The sequence below is a fragment of the Crinia signifera genome, chromosome 3 (assembly GCF_055691185.1).
Source record: "Crinia signifera chromosome 3, ASM5569118v1, whole genome shotgun sequence".
NCBI lineage: Eukaryota > Metazoa > Chordata > Amphibia > Anura > Myobatrachidae > Crinia > Crinia signifera.
In genome coordinates this window covers 74,996,166-75,016,402 of record NC_139219.1, presented here as the reverse complement: position 1 = coordinate 75,016,402, position 20,237 = coordinate 74,996,166, and the positions used below count along the sequence as shown (strand labels likewise).

Here is a 20,237-nt window from a genome sequence, read left to right as displayed (position 1 = left end):
GGTCCTGAGCATTTTGGATAAGGGATACTCAACCTGTACTTGTGTTTGATCACGTTTAGAAGCTGCTTAGTGGTGTGTAACTTCTTTACCTTGCATCATTTTGGGAAACCATACAAGTCTATTTGTTGAGACTTGCAGTATCCTGTTCACTGTATCCATTACTCCGTTCCTACTATCCCTGCAAGCTTGATCAGAAATGCCTAATGGCTTTGTTTGTATTTTGTGTCTGCGCTCCTTAAGCAATTAAAGTCTTTGTATTCTGCAACGTTCTGGTGTGATCTGATGTAAAGAAAATTCTACCCTGCATTTTTTTTCTTAGTCCAAGTAGTGGAAAGTGATGTTAAGATTGATATTTCTATTTTACCTTTATGCATTTCATTGAGTGATATGTAAACTTTTTGTCGTTTCAGCCATATTTAATACTCTGGTATATGAAATCTTGTTATTTCCTGTTTGTTTGTTTTTTCAGGTATTTTCTGAACACACAGAGGACTCCGCCAAACTGAGGGTCTTGATGTCTTTCTATGCATCAACAATTGTGTCTGCTTTGGATGCTGCAGAGAAGATTTCCGATGCACTGGTTGCTAAACTCCTTCCTTATGTGCAGAAGGTACTAGTATGACAGTAACTAGTATTTTCTGCCTCCTGCTTTCTATTCTAGAGAAATGTGGTGTAGCCTTGCTCTAGGACAGTGGTAGCCAACCCTAGCCTACGAGAGCTACCAACAGTTCACATTTTCCAGACAACCTAGCTGCTGCACTCATTAATCACTGGCACATTTTAAAAGATACACAGATGGAGCTAATTAGCTCACTTGTGATTCTGTGAGGAGACCTGCAAAACATGCACTGTTGGTAGCTCTCGAGGACTAGGGTTGGCTACCCCAGCTCTAGGATGACTGACACTAATGCAATGATAAAGGTAACACCCCCCTTCTACCTTCCTTACATGCTTGCACTCAGAACTCTCTCCAAGTCGGCCATTCATGACCTTGATTGTTCTACAACTTATTGTAACAAACTGTTGATTTTACAAGGGTATTATGGGAAGTAACGCCTCCAGGTGTGAGGCTCCACCAGAAGATCTCCAAGTTGATGCTGCCAACCATGGTGGATCAATTTTTTTTTTTTTTTTTTTAATTGTTCATTAAAACTACAGGAGAGCAATCTTAAAGTTTCATACTCAAGGGTGTTTTAGTGTTCCTCTGTATTCTGTTGCCATCCAAAAGCTCTGTTTAAACAGATGAATGATGGTATAAGACCTGCTAAATAAGTACAACATGAATATTGCAGATGTTTATATACTAGAACACAGAAAACATTTGTTTTTTAATTAGCTTTGTTGTTTTCTGTCGTAGGGTTTAAAGTCCTCTGTAGTGGATTACAAAGCTGCCACATACATGATAATCGGCCAGTTAACAGTAAAAACTGTCATGGATCCACACTTGGTTAAAGCTCTGGCTTCGCAGATCAGCCGTTCTCTGCTGAAAACCGCGCCTCTGGTCCGGGAAGGCGTTGTGTGTCTCATCATACTGTTTCAGAATCAGGAGTTTAATAATGTGGGGAAAAAGTAAGTAACGTTTTGTACTGTGTTTTTCTTTTTCTTATACAATTATGGTCTGTTCTATAGATGGATATATGCTAGTGTTCATTCTAGCACCCGGAGCCTTTCAAAACCAGTGCAGTCCCTCTTTCCTGAGTAGGGTGCCACTCTTTGCTGTGGTGCTTCTAGTACAGTGTGGTCTGTATGTCAGCGCTGATATACATTAATTCCCTTTCTTCCTGTTCATAGGGGGCAGAGGGAACACTGACTAGAGCTTGGAAAGGAGAGAGTCTGGGCACCAAATGATTACTATTTTTTTCCAGCAACCCCAGAATCCCTCTCCGCTATACCCTGCCCCAGTCATTGGCTAGCCAGTGAAGTTAAACTCATGGCAGGAGCGAGAAGGAACACCTGCTCATACACCCTCTTAGGAAACAACCCCCATAAGCCAGATGGGTCAGGGTCGACACCCTGTGTTCCTCATGGACATGAAGAAAAGCATTTAACAAGGTAAGAGCATAAATCCTCTTTTCTTCCGTTCACTAAGGGACACGAGTCGGCAAACTTTACCCTTTTTGGTGGAGACAACACTGAGCTGTGGTGAGAACCATATGCCTGAAAGCGTCAAACGGTTAACATTAAGAAAAGTGAGTATAGAAAGAAGATTGTGGCCATTTTACAAAGCTCCTCTTGGGAAGCACTAAGCAGTGCTATCCAAGACCAGGTGGATTAAGCAGTCAACAGGAACAGCCGCTGAAAGTAGGAGTGGTAGAAAGTCAAGTGGAGCCACCTGGTCAAAGTCTGCATTGAAGCTGGCCTGCTTCGCTTGGGAACATCATTTAGGAGAATCTGATCTGAGGACCTTACTGGTCAGACAGAGGTTTGGAAAGCCCTCATCAAATCAATGGAGACTTCCTCCGGCGAAGAGTTTCAAGCATTGAAAAGTCAGAGCAATCACCTTGGATAAGTAACCCAAGCAAGTTTGGAGGACTACCCATAGCAGCAAGTGCTAATAACCAGGGACAGGTCCCATGGCGCTACCGGAAGATCAAACAGCGTCTGTATGTGCAGGACATCTGGCAAAGAGAGCAAGCTGTTGTTGGAAAGAACAGATAGGACGGAGATCTGGACTTTCAAAGACTAGTGCTGAAGGCCCAAATCCAAACCCACCTGTAAAAAGGAAGGGAGTGTAGAGACTCTGAATGACTTGGGGTTGAAAACATAAGTAACCATTTTGTGCCCCGACTCTCCCCTATTCAGGCTATACCCAATTTACCCTGTTCCCTCTGGTAGACAGAAGAATAAAATAAATTCAGCTGTATGGGAAGTGGGGGATTTATGAATAATTATAATAATAATTTCTCCCTTTCCCCACCAATTATGTGGTGGGGAAAGGGAGAAATTAATAAAAATGGTGAAGGGGGGGGGGGGGGGGGGGTGGGGGGGGTCAGATTTATATTTACTTATGTCAATGTTGTTTCTTATTTTATTTTATTTTTTCCAACAAACAAGTCTCACCCATCCAGGTGTATAATGCCATAGCGGGGAGACACATCCAGGGTCCCTCTGCCAAAACTGGTCAGCCTGGGCCTGGAATTCATAAATTGTACAAGGCCCCCCTCCCCATCTCTCCTAAAAAAAAATGGTTTCCCACCTCCTGAGCAACCAAACCTCGCACCCCTGGTGGTGTTGTGTATGGGGTTCATGGTACATTACTTAGGGCCGCACCTTCACCTGGGGGTGTGGCAGCCTTTAAGCTCTTCCTAGGACTTGGAGTGTCTTCTTCGGGCACCTACCTCTCCAGTGCTGTAGCAGCAGTGTCCATTTCCTCTATCTTCACGTGGGGGGAGGAGGCACCACATCTAAAAGTGGAGGGCATCTAGAACCTGTCACACTTGCTGTCAGTGAAATGTATAAACCTGCCTTTCATTGTTTACTATTAATTTGCATTTGGTAAAACATGTTTAAGCTACTCCATGTTTAATAACTTGCCCGTATGTTGCTATTCCCTAGACCATTTGTTCATCTGTGCAAGGTTCCAGACTTGGTCAATATACTTCAAGATATTTCCATCTCATATGATACATATCCCTTGTTACAATATCTCCTACCAAACCTAGTAGGTGCAATTATTCTTCCATCTTCAGGTATGTGGGTCATGTTTCTGCATAAAATAAATATAGCTGATGTTCGTTTATGATTTATAAACTCCATTTAAACCATTTTAATATGTGTATAAAAAGTGCAATATGTTTGAATTTATTTTTTTAGATCACATTTTTCATTAGGAATACTTTTATATTAGAAAAATTTGTGAACCCCCCTACTGTAAAATATTCTAGATAACCGTAATTATGGATACCACCGGTTTTGTTGACTTGTAATAACTTTTTGAGTGCCAATAGAATTTGTCAAAATGGGTGTGAAAATTGCAAAAGCTAAAACTTTTTGTTTTTCATCATAATGACCTGTAATGTTTGTTATATAGGAAATATAATTTTTTTTTTTACACATTTTTTTATTTGAATATATACAGTATAACAAATGTGAGTGACGCTGGCATTTCTAGCAGATATTTTGCACATCTCTCACAGATGTTGGTACTGAAATGGTTAAAATAACACCAGTTAAAAACAAAAGGTATGTTCTACAATGCGCCCATCTAAAGGGTACGGTATCCCGACATTTTACTGTATACTGAATAAAAGTCGTTGAAATAATTAATTTTATTAACTGAATTAAGGGCAGAGAAAATGAAGTGCTAGGCTGCAATTTACACCCCAAAGGGAAAGCGTGCTTCTCTCAACTCAGAGCTATTTCTAAGGGGAAAAAAATCATAACTCTGACCCATTATTCCTCATTCATATCTGCATAAAGAGCCCTTTTGTGGTAATGCAGCCACAGGACCAGTCTTCCCTGCACATCAGGTGGTAAAAGATTTAATAGCTAAGGAATGAGAACAGATTGAACAATGTCTGTGCTTAAAGACTGAAACACACTGGTCTATTCATTGAGGAAGCAATGCTGAGATGGAATCTGGTTCATACGTTTATTTATAAATCGTTTATTTATAAATCGTTATCTATAGAGCGCACACATATTCTGCAGCGCTTTATAGAGACTAAGCTGTAATGTGAACTGATAACACTTCTTACTCGTAATGACTGTTCCCACATCTACCCTAGAATTCCTTCAGCGACATTAATAGAAATTCCCCGATGAAACCTCTGGTTACCCTTATTGGCAGCAGTTGCCCAGTCTAAGGTGCCCATACAATTGTACTAATAGTCCTAAGGACAAGTTGGACCTAATTTTCCCCGAACTCCCTGGGAGGCTGACAAACGATCTGGAACTTGATGTTCCATTTTTACATGCAATAAATTGCATGCTATTTTTTGCATGTAATACTCCCGGGGAGCTGATGGGAGGAGAATTAAAAAAAAAAAAAAAAAAAAATCCGATGCGCATGGGACCTCGCATCAGATTGGCTGTGAGACTCCTCTGATTTGGGCCCGATCTGTCCGAATCGGGTGACATTGGGCCCAAAGCGGACAAGTGTGTGGGCACCTTAAGATTAGCTCTGCCAACCTTCATTATGAAAAGACTTTTATATTTGGAGGTACTCTGGATTTTCTGTTCTGCACATCCTTTTTGAGTCTTCAAAAGTAAAGGGTAGATTTACTCAAATGGGAGTGCTATTGAAAATGGGATGTTGCCCTTAGCAACCAATCAGATTCTATCAATTATCGTCTAGAAGGTGCTAAATAAATAAGAAGTAGAGTCTGATACCATTTGTTCTATAGTACGGTAAAAGGAAATGCTAAATATTTCTGTGGAAGTACATATTGTTTTTGTTTTTTACAGAGGACACTGTAGAGCAAGCAGACCCGGAGGTGTGTAAGAGGAATCTTGAAGCAATACTCCAGAACATACCACTAGAGAGAGACTTGGATAAGCTTTTAGCTTGGTAAGGAGGGTTTTGTGATTTTGAGTTTTTATCTTGTGATGTAAATATAGTTATTTAATGTATGGAATCTTTATGGGTCAATACAGTTAGGTGCAAGTTTGTGTCATGAGACTTGCATGTATTGCTGCAGTGTGCGCATGCCAGTAATGGGAGATCCAATTAGAAATGCCAGTTGGTAGTTACTGCTGCGAGGTTGCACAACCAAAATATGAATTTTCTCTGAAACTGCACTGCCAGTTTGCAGCAGTATTGCATAAGAATTTCTCGCAGGACCCAAATCAAATCTATTGTGATTGACCCCTTGGCATGCCTCTTAGTTATCAACCTTTGTGACAATAGGCCATAATAATAAATGTCTAATTGCATAGAATAATCATATTTGACTAAATGTGCCTACAGTGCTCAGTTGTAGTCCGTGTATACCTATATACATTCATGCTAGGGTTCCTTTAGTTTTGAGCCAATTAACCTACCAGTGTATGTTTGTATTGTGGGAGGACACCATAAGCGCGAGGAGAATATACAAACTCAAATCCAGGACAGTAGTGCTAATCGTTACACCGTCACTGCTGCCCAATTATGCTCCTACAGTGTTTGTATTTAACTTGCTTGTAGTGTTTGTACAATCTTATTTTTTTTCTTTTTATGGATTCTGTTATCGCTTTTGTTAATTCTGGTGGAATTTTCTATTCTTTGTGCGTATAGCACCTTCCTGCAGGAGTTCCTCACCTACGGAGAAGAACATGGAGCCGACTCTGATAAAATGACTAAGCTGGGCCAATGTCTCCTTCCTGTCATTAGACTTTTGGAAAGCAAGTATGTAAACACAAATCTGTACTCATTGGTGTAATGTCCTGCATAATGAAAAGGGTTGGGTGGTGCTCTGTATAAAGGAGTCTAGTTGCTAGAGGGAAAACTGATCCAGTTTAATAAATCTTGGTCCATATAATTCCTTCACTTCAACACTATTGTCCCTATGCTCCTATCATTGTATACACAGGGACCCACATGATTTATATATAATTTGCATATCATTGCATTGACTGCTCGATTGCGTTGTTATTATGAATATTCATATTTACATATAGAAATGTTTTGTAAAATACTGCATGCAACTCAACATGATCCCATAGAGCATGCATAATATATTGCCTTAATACTTTTGTACATTGTACCAGACAAGTTCATTAGATCAAATTTAAATACTGCTATTATGCGATATGTTTATGTTTTCGTATTTAATTTATAAGTCCTGAAAATGTATTTGATTACTGCAGATACCCTGAAGCACTGGATTTTGTGTTGGAGAAAGAATTGAAGAATGTTTCAGACGAGCAGAAGCGGAGCTTGTTCCATCAGTTTATCTCACTCACCACCAGTGGGGGAAAGCATGAGGTGTGCCAATCTGTTATACATATTGCCTTGCAGTACTGGTAATATAGGGTACTGCAGCAGTCGGACCAGTGCCTTTTACATTTCATACTAATGGAATATATGTTTATACTGAATAAATGCATATACACCCAGGCACCTACCACATACCTCTTCACATCTGTCACTGTCTCTAGCCCTGCTACTGTTGGTTTGGCTGTGATAAAGATGCTCTCTGAGGGGGTTATTTAATGCTGTCTTTCCGGAGAGCATTTAACAGGGATCTCAGTCGACTGGACCCGACTTTAGGAGCAGTCGAGCACCCGGGCGCAGCTTGACGATCCATAGCCGTATCTCACAGCTACGCCCTCTCTTCGGCGTTCAGCAGGCGGGACATTGAATCCCGCCGAGCCGGCTGAGAACAGGACAGGGTCATGGCTGTTGGGCCAGCCCGACAGTTGTGACCCGGGATTGAATAAGCCTAAACTAACTGTTTTATTTACGAAGATGGTAATTCAATTGAAGATGGGATGTTACTATGGGCAACCAATCAGAATCTACTTCGTATTTATTTATTTGACACCTTCTAGAAGATAATTGATAGGAGGTTGCTATGGGCAACCAATCAGATTCTATCTTCAATAGAATGCCCATCTTAGTAAATTAAAGTGTCTATACTTGAATGTTGTAGAAAAGTACACTTGAAATTACCAAAAATGTAACAACTTTTTTTTTTTTTGGTCCAGTGGGGGGGGGGATTCAATTGCTCTGCTCACCTCCTATATACTAACCCATCTTATACACCGTACCACAACACTGACATCTCCCAAGCCCAGCTGCCATTACTTCAATGTAGATTATTGGACCTTAGTTTGGAATCCAGATGGCTGGCAGATGATGTCTAGGTCGGCATTGGCAAATGGTGTACACCATGAAAAGGTTCACATGAGTTTTTTGCAGTATTTGTTTTTATTTCATAGGCTTTTTCCATATTTTATCATTAACGTGGACTCCAATTGGCAATGGTGAAGGGGTCTGAATCATAGCGAGCGAAGCGGTGCACTAATTGGGTGTCCGCATGATCAGGTGTGGTCTCCAAATAAATTGAAATCATGTCAACCTTTTTTTTTTTTTTCAATGTTGACCTTGTGCATATCGAGCTAAGGACTGTTGGCTCAGACATGGTCTGTAAGCTGTATCGCACTCTTACTGTTTCCCATGCACTTATGAGAAAATGTCATCATTTGTTAAACTGTTGCAGATTTTGGAACAATGTGATACATCGCTCCTGCTCAGCTTGAATCACCCACAGCCGGCTGTGAGACACCTAGCTATGGTCCATTTAAAGGACATAATTAAAAAATCTCAGGTGAGTAGTGATTACCTTTCCTGTTGGAGATTTGGTTTAACAAATACTAATGCCATATTTATTGTACAAACAATGCTCAGGCGAATGCTTATAGACCTGAGTATTAATTGTCTTTGTTTCCCTGTGACTTCCTATTGCAGGCTGGCTTTGATGAATCCTTCATTAAGGAATCTATTGTAGCTCGTCTTATGGATGACAATGTTGAAGTACTTTTGTCTGCTTTGGACTCCTTCAAGGTCAGTTACAGTATATAACTTTTTTTAGAACCACTAACTTTATTCTCCATTGGTAGACACTGGGACTCTGGGTATATTGTAGTGCAGGAGACTGGGCTCCAAGTATTCAATGTCTTTGAGATCAGCATAGGCTCCTCCTCCTCCTCTATATTATATTAATGTCAGCGAGACCAGATTTTTCTTGGCGCTCCAGGAAAAGGGTGATTTTTATGGGCTGCCTGCAGCCCCAGTTGATCTCATTTTTTTACTTCTCCAGGCTGACAGCAGTAAGGTTTCTGCGCTGCCTGCTTTATCGCCCTCCATTAGCGGTCATCTCACTGGCTTATTGGTCTGTGTCGCTGGCAACCTCCTAAGCACACGTGCTGCTGATGGTTTCAGAGGTATTACAGTGCTCTTATTTAAAGTCATAGTAGATGACAACAGGGAGCACAATACAGGTGGTGGATTGTCTTGATGCGATGAACCCGTTTAACTAAACCACAGTATTTTCATGGTTTTTAAAAGTTTTTGGCAGATATGTGAATCAAATAGTGTAATGACCTGCATATACCCAGGTATGTGTTTCTTGAAGCAAGTAAGCTGATGAAATGCATTTTATAAAGGATGTGGAGTATCTGAATGTATGTAATAACTGTATTAATGACTCTTCATAATTTGCTTTCCAATTATTGACCCACAACTTTTAATTCAGGAGTCAAACTGCAAATAACAGTGTACCTCAGTGTACAAACAGTGACCATCTTTGTCCGCATACTCCTCTCCATCATTGGCATCAAGCCTCTAGTTGTATGTTGATTGAGTCCTCACTACTTACATTTAAGCTGTAATGTGTATTGATCTGTGGTGCTCTTTATTTGTACTGTATTTTTGTTATTTAGTCAATGTTATGCCAAGCTTTGTCTCCCTGTATTGTTCCTTTGTACGGCGCTGCGAAACACTTGTGGCGCCTTATAAATACAATTATAATAATAATACCTGTGTGTCTTCCTTCAGCTTTACCACAGCCACTTCAATACAGAAGAAATGGTCTCAAATTTGCTCAGTTTGTTTGACCGAACAGATTTGTCTCAGGGTGACGACTGGTAAGTAGTGCTCATGGTATTTGTATGAAACAGTGCAATGTTGTATACACCAGACTTCCCCTGCTGTCAGAGCATTAGATCTGTTGTAAATGCATTGAAAACAACCAGATACTTTTTTTCTCCCCAAAAGCCAATTGGGATGCGCAGGTTTATAGATGCGTTAAGCGCCATCATTAGGCAAGGAAATTGGTTTAAAGGTGCGATGCGCGCTCCTGAGGGCATCTCATGGCACAGTACAAAAAGTGTTGTGCTGCACATACTTTATGTACTGCCTTCTGATTACATTGCATGCAAAACGCATGCGATGCGATCCAGCCCATAATGGGTGTGATAATCCGTGATTATCGCACCGTGTAAGGGCACCTTAAGAAAATGACAAACAATACTCCATAACACCTGCTCAGTTTTTGTTTTCTTGTATACAGATGGGGCAGGTCCCATCCTGGCTGGCGGATCGCCAGAACGTCTGCGCTGGCGACCCGCCAGCAGCCGCGCCAGTGAATACACTGAGACACGCGTGTGTCTCACGCGCACGCGCGTCTCAGTCTCCGTCGCCAGCGCGACGGAAACCCTGTCCGTCTCCGCCTCAGGGAGACGGACAGGGTTAGGGGGGGATGCGGGCAGGCGGCGGGGACCCCGGGTTACCGCCGGCAAGCCTGCGGGGACCCGGGGGAACGGATGGAAGCGCCGTCGGAAGGGGACGCTCGCCTCTCGTGCGCGCGCGTCCCCTTCTCACCATCGCCATGGCGCTGGCGGGGGATGGCGGCTGGCGACGCCAGCGCCATCCCCTGCCAAGATGGGACCTGCCCCATCTGTATGTACACTATGTAGACAAAAGTGATTGGACAAAGACCGCAAGTAAATTGTTGACGTTGGTACACAGCAACCATCTATGACACTGAAAAAGGTTGAGTCGGCTTAGAATAGACCCGTCACTCCACTTCTTCATCCCGCAGGTTCTCACGGGGTGAATCTACTAAGATACGAGTTCTGTTGAAGAAGGGATGTTGCCCATAGCAACCTATCAGATTCTATATTCTATTCTAGAGGTTGCTAAATAAATTAAAAGTAGAATCTGATTAGGATGTTGCCTATAGCAACCATCTTCAATAGAACTTCCACCTTAGTAAATGTACTACTCAGTGATCTTAAGATCTTGACTCTGAGCTGGCCAGTCCATCCGGATTACCAAGTTTTCTGTAAAAGCAGCTGAAACCGCTCCACAGCATAACACCACAACCTCAGTGCTTTACTGTATCTACTATGTACTCATCCGATGCACTGGTGAATCTGTAATAGGTGCAAGGTATATGATGCGCACACACAGACCCCTGGTACAGTGATGCCCACACACCGCATACCCTGTACCCATTTATTTACCCGTCGGCATGGCAGCACTGCGGCAAAAATCACTGGGAAAATAGCTGCTGCAGCCATTTTCTGGTGACTTGCTCATGCTCAAAAGAGGTGCGCTCAGGAAAGCAGTGTGAGCACCATGTTCCTGGAGACCTGCGCATGCACCAGTCTACTTCATTGCCAGAGGAGGGGGCCCAATCGGACCATGCACCCAGGACCCCTCCATTCTTGGTGAACTAATGTTTTTTTAAACATCTGATTTATTAAACATGCTTTTACAGGTACAAAGTTCTGGAAGAAGCGTTAGACCTGTTACTCCAGGATGACTCTGTGAGAGACCACCCAGAGCTGTGCAATAGGGTGGTGCTGACGGTGATACCACACATGATTTTCACAAACAGTCAGTTTAACTCTGCTGAGAATAAAATGGCTACACATCTGGGAAGAAGTAACGTTTGTAGTTTGCATCCCCTTCTAAAGGGCTGGCCAGAAGGTATGGCAATGTTGTATTTGTATTTATTTTTGACATAGTAAATTTCGTAGCCTTGGTTTAAAAACCTTTTAAATACTACTCTAATAGTTTTGGGGATTAGATACATTGGATCATACTTAGCATATAGTACATACATCATGAGACTCTGTAAACTCTGAATAGGCATTTATTGGTAGTATAAACTAAATAAATGCATTCATTGTACGCATCCTATACCGGTAAAGAACTAAGAGACTCTTTCTTAATGTACTTGTAATGTAATGTTTACTTAATGTAATGTGCTGGCTTTGCCTCTTACAACTTCCAAGTATGTTGACCAAATACTGTATAATTTGCTTATTAGATGCAAACTTTCACTGTCCTATATCGGAACCTTTGTGAACCTCGGTGACTGTCATTTCTTGCGTCACATTAGCTAATTGACAGTGTACAGACAGTTCCTCTTATAAAAGGCTGTATTGTACCTTGTCTACTAAAGAGGGACATAATATTGGCAAAGTCATATATATTAACATTAATTATATAGCGCCAGGATATTCTTTTGTGCTTTACAATTGCACGTAGGGCCTGATCCAAACCAGGCTGTATGGCTGCGAATTCACAGCAGTTAGCAATCAGTTAAGCCGCCGTTCTAACCCAAGAAAAATCCTCCTCGCAAATGAATGTGCCCGCTGTGCGAATGTATGTGTATGGGAGCACACCCGTTCGCTCCTGTGTGAATATGTCCAAAATCTTTTGTAACAGGCTCACCATCGATTTTTTTTTTTTCGATGGGCACAAGTCATTGTAGGCATTGCGTAGCCCGAGACTTATTGGCTTGGCAAGCCTGCATTTTCTCCTACACTCCCAGCGTTTTTCTAGGCACACCTACAGTCTTTCTTAGCACTCCCCAAAAAAACAGTCATGCGTACTGTGAACCATACACATGTGCAATGTATCGTTAATCGCCCCAGCCGCGCTATGCAGCCAGAATCGGGCCCCAAGTAGTAGGACCAATGTTGTACATTTAATTAGCTTGCTGTGTGTTTCTTTCTCACTAACAAGCTGTTCTCTCCTTATCCTTAGCACTTGATGACAGCTTACAAAAGGCTACACAAGGCGGATCTTTTGTGCTCATAAATAGCAACTTGGCTCATCTGTTGTCAAACAATTTGGCTGCTGTGGATGCATCATCCCTTCTAAAAATGGTAAATGACTGTTCTTACAGCGTTGTTGCTATGCTGGGGTCCTGTAGTGTGGGCAAACTGCAGAGTCCTCATCACCTGCCCTCTCACCGGTAATACTGATTGTGTTTAACATATGAAGAAAGGGTTGTAGACTGTGTTAACGTGTGCTATTTAAGTATATACTTACAGAGTAAATAGCAATTTTTTGAATTAAGTAATTTTTATTGGTTTTCACAACAAACAAACACACAATACAATAAGCCCTGACGAAGGCAGTATAATCAGGCAACATGTAAAAACAGGTGATAAATTTGAATGTACATCAGGTAAGAAATACATATATACATATGATTAATTTGTAATGTAACGTCTCTCTTTGTCAGTATAGATGAAACATCATTACCCGGAGGCGCCATCCGGGCGTACTAGAACAGGATAGTAGAGAGCACAGTCTTAAATCAATATCACCAAAAAATATGTTGCAACCCCAATAGGAGAAGGTAATATTAATGTGTCATCCGTCAGGAGCTTTGATACTAGCCTAGATATACTACCCCACTACCCCCCTCCCCACTAAACCCCATAACCCAAAACCAAATCCCTCACAAAAAACCCAAATCAAACCACCCCATAACCCCCCACCCTGTATAACCTAACCCCAACCTAGGCATACTTGGATCCCTGGAACAAGTCCCCCCCCCCCCCCCCCCCCCCCCCCCCTTCTATTAACACTAAACTAAACATGCCCCCCCCTTATAAAAAGGAAATGAAAAGGATAATTGGTGGGGCAAAGTTAACAGGGTATTTTGAGCTAGGTTGGGACCAGCCTTCTCACAGTCAAAGGACACAGTTGAGTAGACCCGTTTCACGCAGGATATAGTGTTAAATTGAAATATAGGCATGAAAAAGCACTGTCAAAAGTAGTAAGCCCTCAGTAGTTTAAAATTAGAATATACTAGCACTATCTCTCCATGTCCAACTGGATATGTAGCATATATTAGATAAGATACCATTTGACAGAGCCATATGTAGCAGAGATAATATATATAAAGAATATAAATATAGAGAAAATGGCACCTACAACATTACGTCATACTGGAATGTCGGATACCGGTACGGTCAATAACACAAAACAATATAAAAAAAATAAATAAAACATATAGAGTAAGTGAAATATTGAAGATATAGGCGAGCAGAATTATCACTCCAATTTAGCGCGAGTTGCTAATCTGGCCAGCATTCAGTCTCATGGTGGAGCAGAGCTTATTTTCTGTAAGCAGTATTAGTCTCATAAAGGACACACATAAGGACAGCTGGAACATGCAGGGTACAAGTGCCAGGAACAGAACATGATCACCAATAATGGAAAGGAGGACTGGAAACAAGCTGTGTCACCATCAATATGCACAGGGGTAGCATACCAATCAGTCACATGCCTGTACTTGTCGACATAGGAGTATAAGACCAATGTAGTATTCAGGACCGTAGCAGGAACATTAAAAGTATCAATGGCAAATATAAAAACAGGATATATATATATTCACATACAATAGTAAAAATGGAAAGGAAAGAAAAAAAAAAAAAAAGGGGGGAGGATATTTCAAAAAACAATAAAGTATGGATCATCAATCCGGCCAGTCCTCAAGTCCATATATTCCAGGGAAAGTGGCAATAAGGTGTTTGTCCCAAGCCTCTTTTGGATAGTCAGGACATGCAAGCGTGATGACACATAGACCTAAAGCATCCAAGGCAAGTTTTACGGCCGACTGAGCCTGAAAGGTATCTTTATCTGGGACTGGTAGAAGAGCGATGGAATTAACATATATAGTGGATATAGGGAGGCCGCTCTCCTCGCTGTCTGCAGCCTCCACCACATCTTCAGGGGCACAGATAGGAGATGGGTCACCATATCGGACATCATCCAGCTTGCTTAAAAGCCTGGCAGTGGAGGCATGTATCGCCAAAAGTATTCGTTGAATGGAGAGTTCCATGATTCTGTGTAATACTCAGTAGAGAAAGATGTTGTTGTCTCTAATAAAGCAGATTCTCAGCTGCAAAATAGCCACACAAGGATGGAAGGGTGATGGCTAGCACGTCACCAGTTATATATAGAAAGTCAACTACTTTTGAAGGGTCCAGTAGGATAATAATCAGAGGAAAAGGGTCAGGTATCTCAACTAGATGTACCAAACCTCAGCCACCAGCACTCTGAATATACCTCTGGTTAGGGAAAATGGCGTCTGGGTCCAGCATTTATTTCCAGGATCATAATAGGTACCACATGACCGCAGCCATGGCCAGCAGGAGCTTTGAGGGAAGACTGAAGTGCCAAGTCAGAGTAGAAGAGTAATCACTCACCACGGACTGCAGCCTCACCACCACCGACAAATGAGTGACAATGCCCAGGGAGCACGCAGGCAAGATGGCGCCGGCACCCACCGCGCGGACCGCGGCAGCACGTCTCGAGGGAGACAGCTTCCCGCTCCACCGCTCAATACAACGGGGGCCACCGACGCTTGTCACCTCAACCCGCTGTAGCACCCGGGCGAAGGACAACACGGCTGAGCAGCCGCCGATCAGCCGCCGATCAACAGGAGGTCAGCGGCATCCAGGTCCCGGCACTGAGAAAGGCCACAGCTGCGAGTGACCTCAAAACGGCAATCATGGAGTCTAAAAAGTACTCCAGTCGAGAGGTAGGACTGCACAGAGGATAATCTGCGTCTGGTGTAGGGGTCAAGATTGGTAGCGGCAGCAGTACAGGATGGTATTCAGGATATTTAGAGGGAGCGTGGGGAAACTGCTGCCTACTCCATGTTCGGTCAAGCCACGCCCCCCGTAAATAGCAATTTTGATGAAAAGCAGGGGTACCTTGGAACCCATGATAAAATCCTTGTTCCCCACTTTAATTGCAATGTATAGGTAATCTAATAATACGTAGTAAGCAGCAACATGTTTTTAATAATGAAATCTGATTTATTGCATACCATTCTCTACAAGATCATGTTTCAGTATATTGCATATTGCTGTATACTAATGTCTGTCCTGCTTTTGGAAGGTGGAGGATCTGGTCCACATAGCTAACAAGGATTCGGTCATGATGAGGCAGAAGGTGACCTTTCATGTGCTCAGCCATGCCCTGGTAGAGGGGTACTCAGACTGCCAGGATCCTGAGCTGCAGGCTGCCGTCAGAGTCTATCAACTGCTTAACAAGAGACTGAGGAATTTGCATACAACAGCACAGGCAAGAATGGGGTTTTATGGTGGTTAAAGCAGAGGATGTGCTTTAAAGTTGTTTGGTATCATTTCTGTGTGTTCTACATTTTGTTCATAGTGCGATGTTTAATTGATGTGTTGATACAGAATGTCGCAGACAAGTGGATTCTGGATGCTACAAGTGGGCAGCAGCTGTATGGGATGGTGCTGACTGAGTACATTGAGAATCTGAATGCCGGACAGGGCACAGACATGGAGGAAGCTGTTCTGTTAATGCTGGGGCTAAAAACCTTTATGAACAATCTTCAGCGTCCGGAATCTTTCCCTAAAGGTGATAAATGGTAGCTGCGTGTATAAACCACTCCGTGGTATAGAACCTTGACATAGATCTACAGCTTTGATTAGTTGGTATAACCATTTCTTGTAATACGCCACAGCTTTTGTTTCTCTAGGAAACCGCTAATGCACTTCATGGCAATTTATGTACAGGTGTTCAGTCCACAAAATGGCTGCCTCTATCTTCTGTATGCGCAATTTTAGTTTGAAGTTCAATTAATAATGTTCAGTAGTCCTCACTGTAATATTACTCATAATAATTTTCTGTTACAGAAGCAAACGCATGTCCTCTTCAGTGACCAACATTTTGGTTTAAGGTTGTCAATAGAACATTTAGAGTTTTTTTTTTTATATAGTTAAGGTTTTCACTTCTAATCCTAACCATAATCTTAACTAGCGTTTCAATGAAAAGTAATAGTGAAACATAGTTAGCAATAGAATTCAGTGTGTATGCGCTATATCGTTCGCCCGTGAGCTCCCAACTATATCGCTCCTGAAGGGAGTCATCTCATCTAGTGTGTATGGGGGTTGGTTTGTTACTGACCCATTGCTAACGATATAGTGGGTATACACTAGAAGATATGCATGAGAATACGTCTAACGATATAATTAACATGCATATCCTTTGCAAATATTGCATAACTGGTACTAAGCTTAATTCAATTTTAGTATTAATATCTCACAACATTTTACACTAAACACTTAAGGCCTAAAGGGCTCATCAGCCTGACCAATACTGATTGACTAATGCTACAGATGTGTGGTGCCTGATTGGACCCCTACCCATAACAAAATTTGGTACTTGTTTCCTAGCACGGCGCCCCCGATATTCAGTCATATGGCATTGTATTCAATTTAAAATTGTATACCATTGTATATGGCATACACTGGCATGCAATGCGATGCGATTTTAAATTGTATAAGCACCCTAATGGGTTTTTTCAATGTTAAATGGTTCCCCTATATGATTTTATAATTGTATAATCACCTTAATAGGTGCTTACAATGTTAAATGCACCCCCACGCCACCGCCACTATCAACGCCAACCCGAAGCGTGGCGAGCGCAGCGGTACGCGTCCTCCGACCTTTTCATACCCCCTCTATCCATGTTGGCGTGGAGTTGATTTTATATAGCGTGGCGAGCCACTGAGCCCGAAGCGTGGCGAGTGCACGCGCATTACTTCACATGTATTCCGCGTCCCCTCGTGGGGCTCGCTGTGCTCGCCACGCTTCGGGCACGGTGGCTCGCTGCGCTCGCCACACTATATAAATTAAACTCCACGCCGACGTCGATAGTGGGGGTATGAAAAGGTTGGAGGACTCGTACCGCCGCCCCGCACGGGCTCGCCACGCTTCAGGTTGGCGTTGATAGTACGGGTGACGTGGGGGTGCTTTTAACATTGTAAGCACCTATTACGGTGCTTATACAATTATTTATCTTATAGGGGGCACATTTAACATTGAAAACACCCATTAGGGTGCTTATACAATTTTAAATCGTAAACCATTGTATATGCCATACAATGGCATACAATTCGATGGTATACAATTCAAATTTGTATAACATTGGCTAACATCGCATACCATCGTATGCCTTATGGTATGTGATGCGATGGGCGCCGTGCTAGGAAACAAGTACCCAAAATTCCCCACCCACAACAACAGGTTTTAACAAAGTGTAAACCGAGAGATGCCAGTACACCACCACTGAATCATAATAACGTCCGATCGGCTTTAAGCCACTACTATAAACTATTACTACTTTACCTAAGAAATGATTTCACTGTTGTGCAAAATAGTCGCACAGCAGTAGCAGATGACAGAGTAGGAATATCAGAATTTACCTGTGGAAGACTAGCACAAAAGAGGGGTTTCTTGACAGCTGATAAGATTTCCACTGTAATCTGATTTTTATATTAATATCTCCTAAAACTTCGCCTAAACGCTAGCAGCGATCTAGGTGATTTATCAGTCAGTCTCCCCTGAAACACATTCTTGGGGCCAGATGTACTAAGCTTGAAAAGTGAGAAAACGGAGAGTGATAAACAGTCAGCCAATCAGCTCCTACCTGCCATGTCACAAGCAGGGTTTGAAAAATGACAAGTAAGAGCTGATTGGCTGGATATTTATCACTCTCCATTTTATCCACTTTTCAAGGCTTAGTACATCTGGCCCTTTGTGGTTTATTTAAGATGAGAGTTGGATTCCAGAGTGAAGAGGGACGCTTGCGTATGCATGAAATCGGGGGGCATGGACTACAAATTGCCACTTCATGAGGCCACGCCCCATTTCGGCTGCAGGAATAGACGCGCAGCGTCTATTCACGGGTGACTCCCAACTGCCCCCCCCCCCCCCCCCTGCTTCGGGACACTGCCGGCCCTAGGCGGGACGTGGGAACGTCCTAAAAAAAATGTGACGTGCCCGTGAAAATCGGTACAGTTGGGATGTATGAGAATGTGCTAAATAAATAAGTAGATGCTGATTGGTTGCCCATAGCAACATCCCATCTTCAATAGAACTCCCATCTTAGTAAATAAACCCCTTGGACTGTTGTGATTTTGTTCCAGGGGCCTTGGGGGTGTAACACGCTGGCTTTATTCATATCATTCCCTCAGGTGTTATAGGACAGGGGACCGGTGCTGCTGTTGTACAGCCCTTCTCTAGCCCAAATACTGTTAGTCCTTTTTTTCACTTTCCAACAAGTTTCACGTCAGCAGTCTAAAAAGGTGACAGATCGTCATATCCACACACCAGTGTAAATGGAGAATACGAACAGTGCTGCTGGGAACAAAAACTGTTATTCATTTACACATGTATATAACTGTCTCCTATGTTCAATGATCTTGCTCCATATGAACAGATAACCTATAAATTCAGGTCTATAAAACCTGTGGTGTTATCAGAAGCAGTAATCGTGCCTTTGCCTGGTCACTGACATATTTCAATTCTGTTGTTATGTAGGTAATGTGTGGTGGAATCCAGAGATCATGGACAATGTAAGCCGCAGCTACCTACAACTCTGTATTGGCCTCTTCGATGTGACTGCATGGGGTGCCAGTGAGGAAGCGCATACAATCAACTTTCGAGCTCTCTTGGGTTTCCTAATTATGGTATGCATGTTCTCTTATCTAACCTATGAAGGACCACTGATCTCTTTCCATCCAGCACAGGGCTGCTACAGCATTTACCTTTATAATCGCTGGTTTTTTTTCTTCTTGTTTTAGGAGCACTTTAAAGATCATGTAGAACTGTTCAGCTTCCTCTCACTGCTCTGGACCTATGGTTACAACCTTTCAAGTACCTTAGGCTGCACAGTGAGTGTAGTTCTACAGACCAGAGCCCTTTACATTGGTCACACCTTACTCACATCCCAGCCTGCAAAGACCAAACAGCTCGCATCGATCTATTCTGCAGGTAATGTCAAGGTTATTACCTGGGTAGAACCGTGACCATTTCAGCATAGCCAAAGTAAGAACTGTGATGTATTTTAGCTGCAATCACATTTGTTAGTACAGACTTTGGGAATACATTTTAGTCTGCCAGGTTCTTTCTATACTGTAGCATCCAGGAATTATATGCTTATAAATTGATTCCACAAAGTTCTTGTTTTCATTCTTAATATGTCTTAACAAACCTATGATGTGTGCGTGTGTGTGTATATATATATATATATAATGTTATACCGACTTACTGTCTACTTATTGGAAACCCATTATCCACAGGTTTTGCAGTTCCGTGCATTAGTTCCTCATTATTTAAATTGATCTCCTAAGTTCCGTAAACAAGACTAGGTTGCGCATGAAGTATGGGAGTCCATTAAGGAGTGTATTGTAAATAGGCTATAAAGCTTTAATGCAACTTAGGAAAATATGCATACAAGAGGTTGCTGCCTTGGCTTACGGTTATGTGTATGATTGTGCCCTGCAGTGGTTGTGGGCTTGCTGGTTAACCTGACAAGTCCCGTGAGAGAGGTACGCAGAGCGGCTATAACCTGCTTACGTACACTTGGCACAGTGTTCGACTCCCCGCTCTCTCCAGTCATGAATGCTGCGATGGAAAGAACTGAAGAGATCATTGCAGACTCTACTTACGTGGCTCAGGTAAT

The 20,237-nt window shown here is 42.4% G+C and overlaps 1 protein-coding gene across 1 annotated transcript in view; it reads left to right on the top strand.

The window, feature by feature from the left end:
• HEATR1 (HEAT repeat containing 1) overlaps positions 1–20,237 on the top strand; it is an 84,714-nt gene that overhangs the window by 17,063 nt on the left and 47,414 nt on the right. The window contains exons 5-20 of the mRNA XM_083176018.1: positions 470–610; positions 1,358–1,569; positions 3,556–3,689; positions 5,407–5,509; positions 6,215–6,325; positions 6,787–6,904; positions 8,142–8,249; positions 8,390–8,485; positions 9,479–9,567; positions 11,205–11,416; positions 12,482–12,603; positions 15,638–15,823; positions 15,943–16,126; positions 19,094–19,242; positions 19,357–19,546; positions 20,060–20,232. Of these exons, the coding sequence (XP_083032144.1) occupies positions 470–610; positions 1,358–1,569; positions 3,556–3,689; positions 5,407–5,509; positions 6,215–6,325; positions 6,787–6,904; positions 8,142–8,249; positions 8,390–8,485; positions 9,479–9,567; positions 11,205–11,416; positions 12,482–12,603; positions 15,638–15,823; positions 15,943–16,126; positions 19,094–19,242; positions 19,357–19,546; positions 20,060–20,232 (2,328 nt within the window). The remainder of the gene's footprint in view (positions 1–469; positions 611–1,357; positions 1,570–3,555; positions 3,690–5,406; positions 5,510–6,214; positions 6,326–6,786; positions 6,905–8,141; positions 8,250–8,389; positions 8,486–9,478; positions 9,568–11,204; positions 11,417–12,481; positions 12,604–15,637; positions 15,824–15,942; positions 16,127–19,093; positions 19,243–19,356; positions 19,547–20,059; positions 20,233–20,237) is intronic.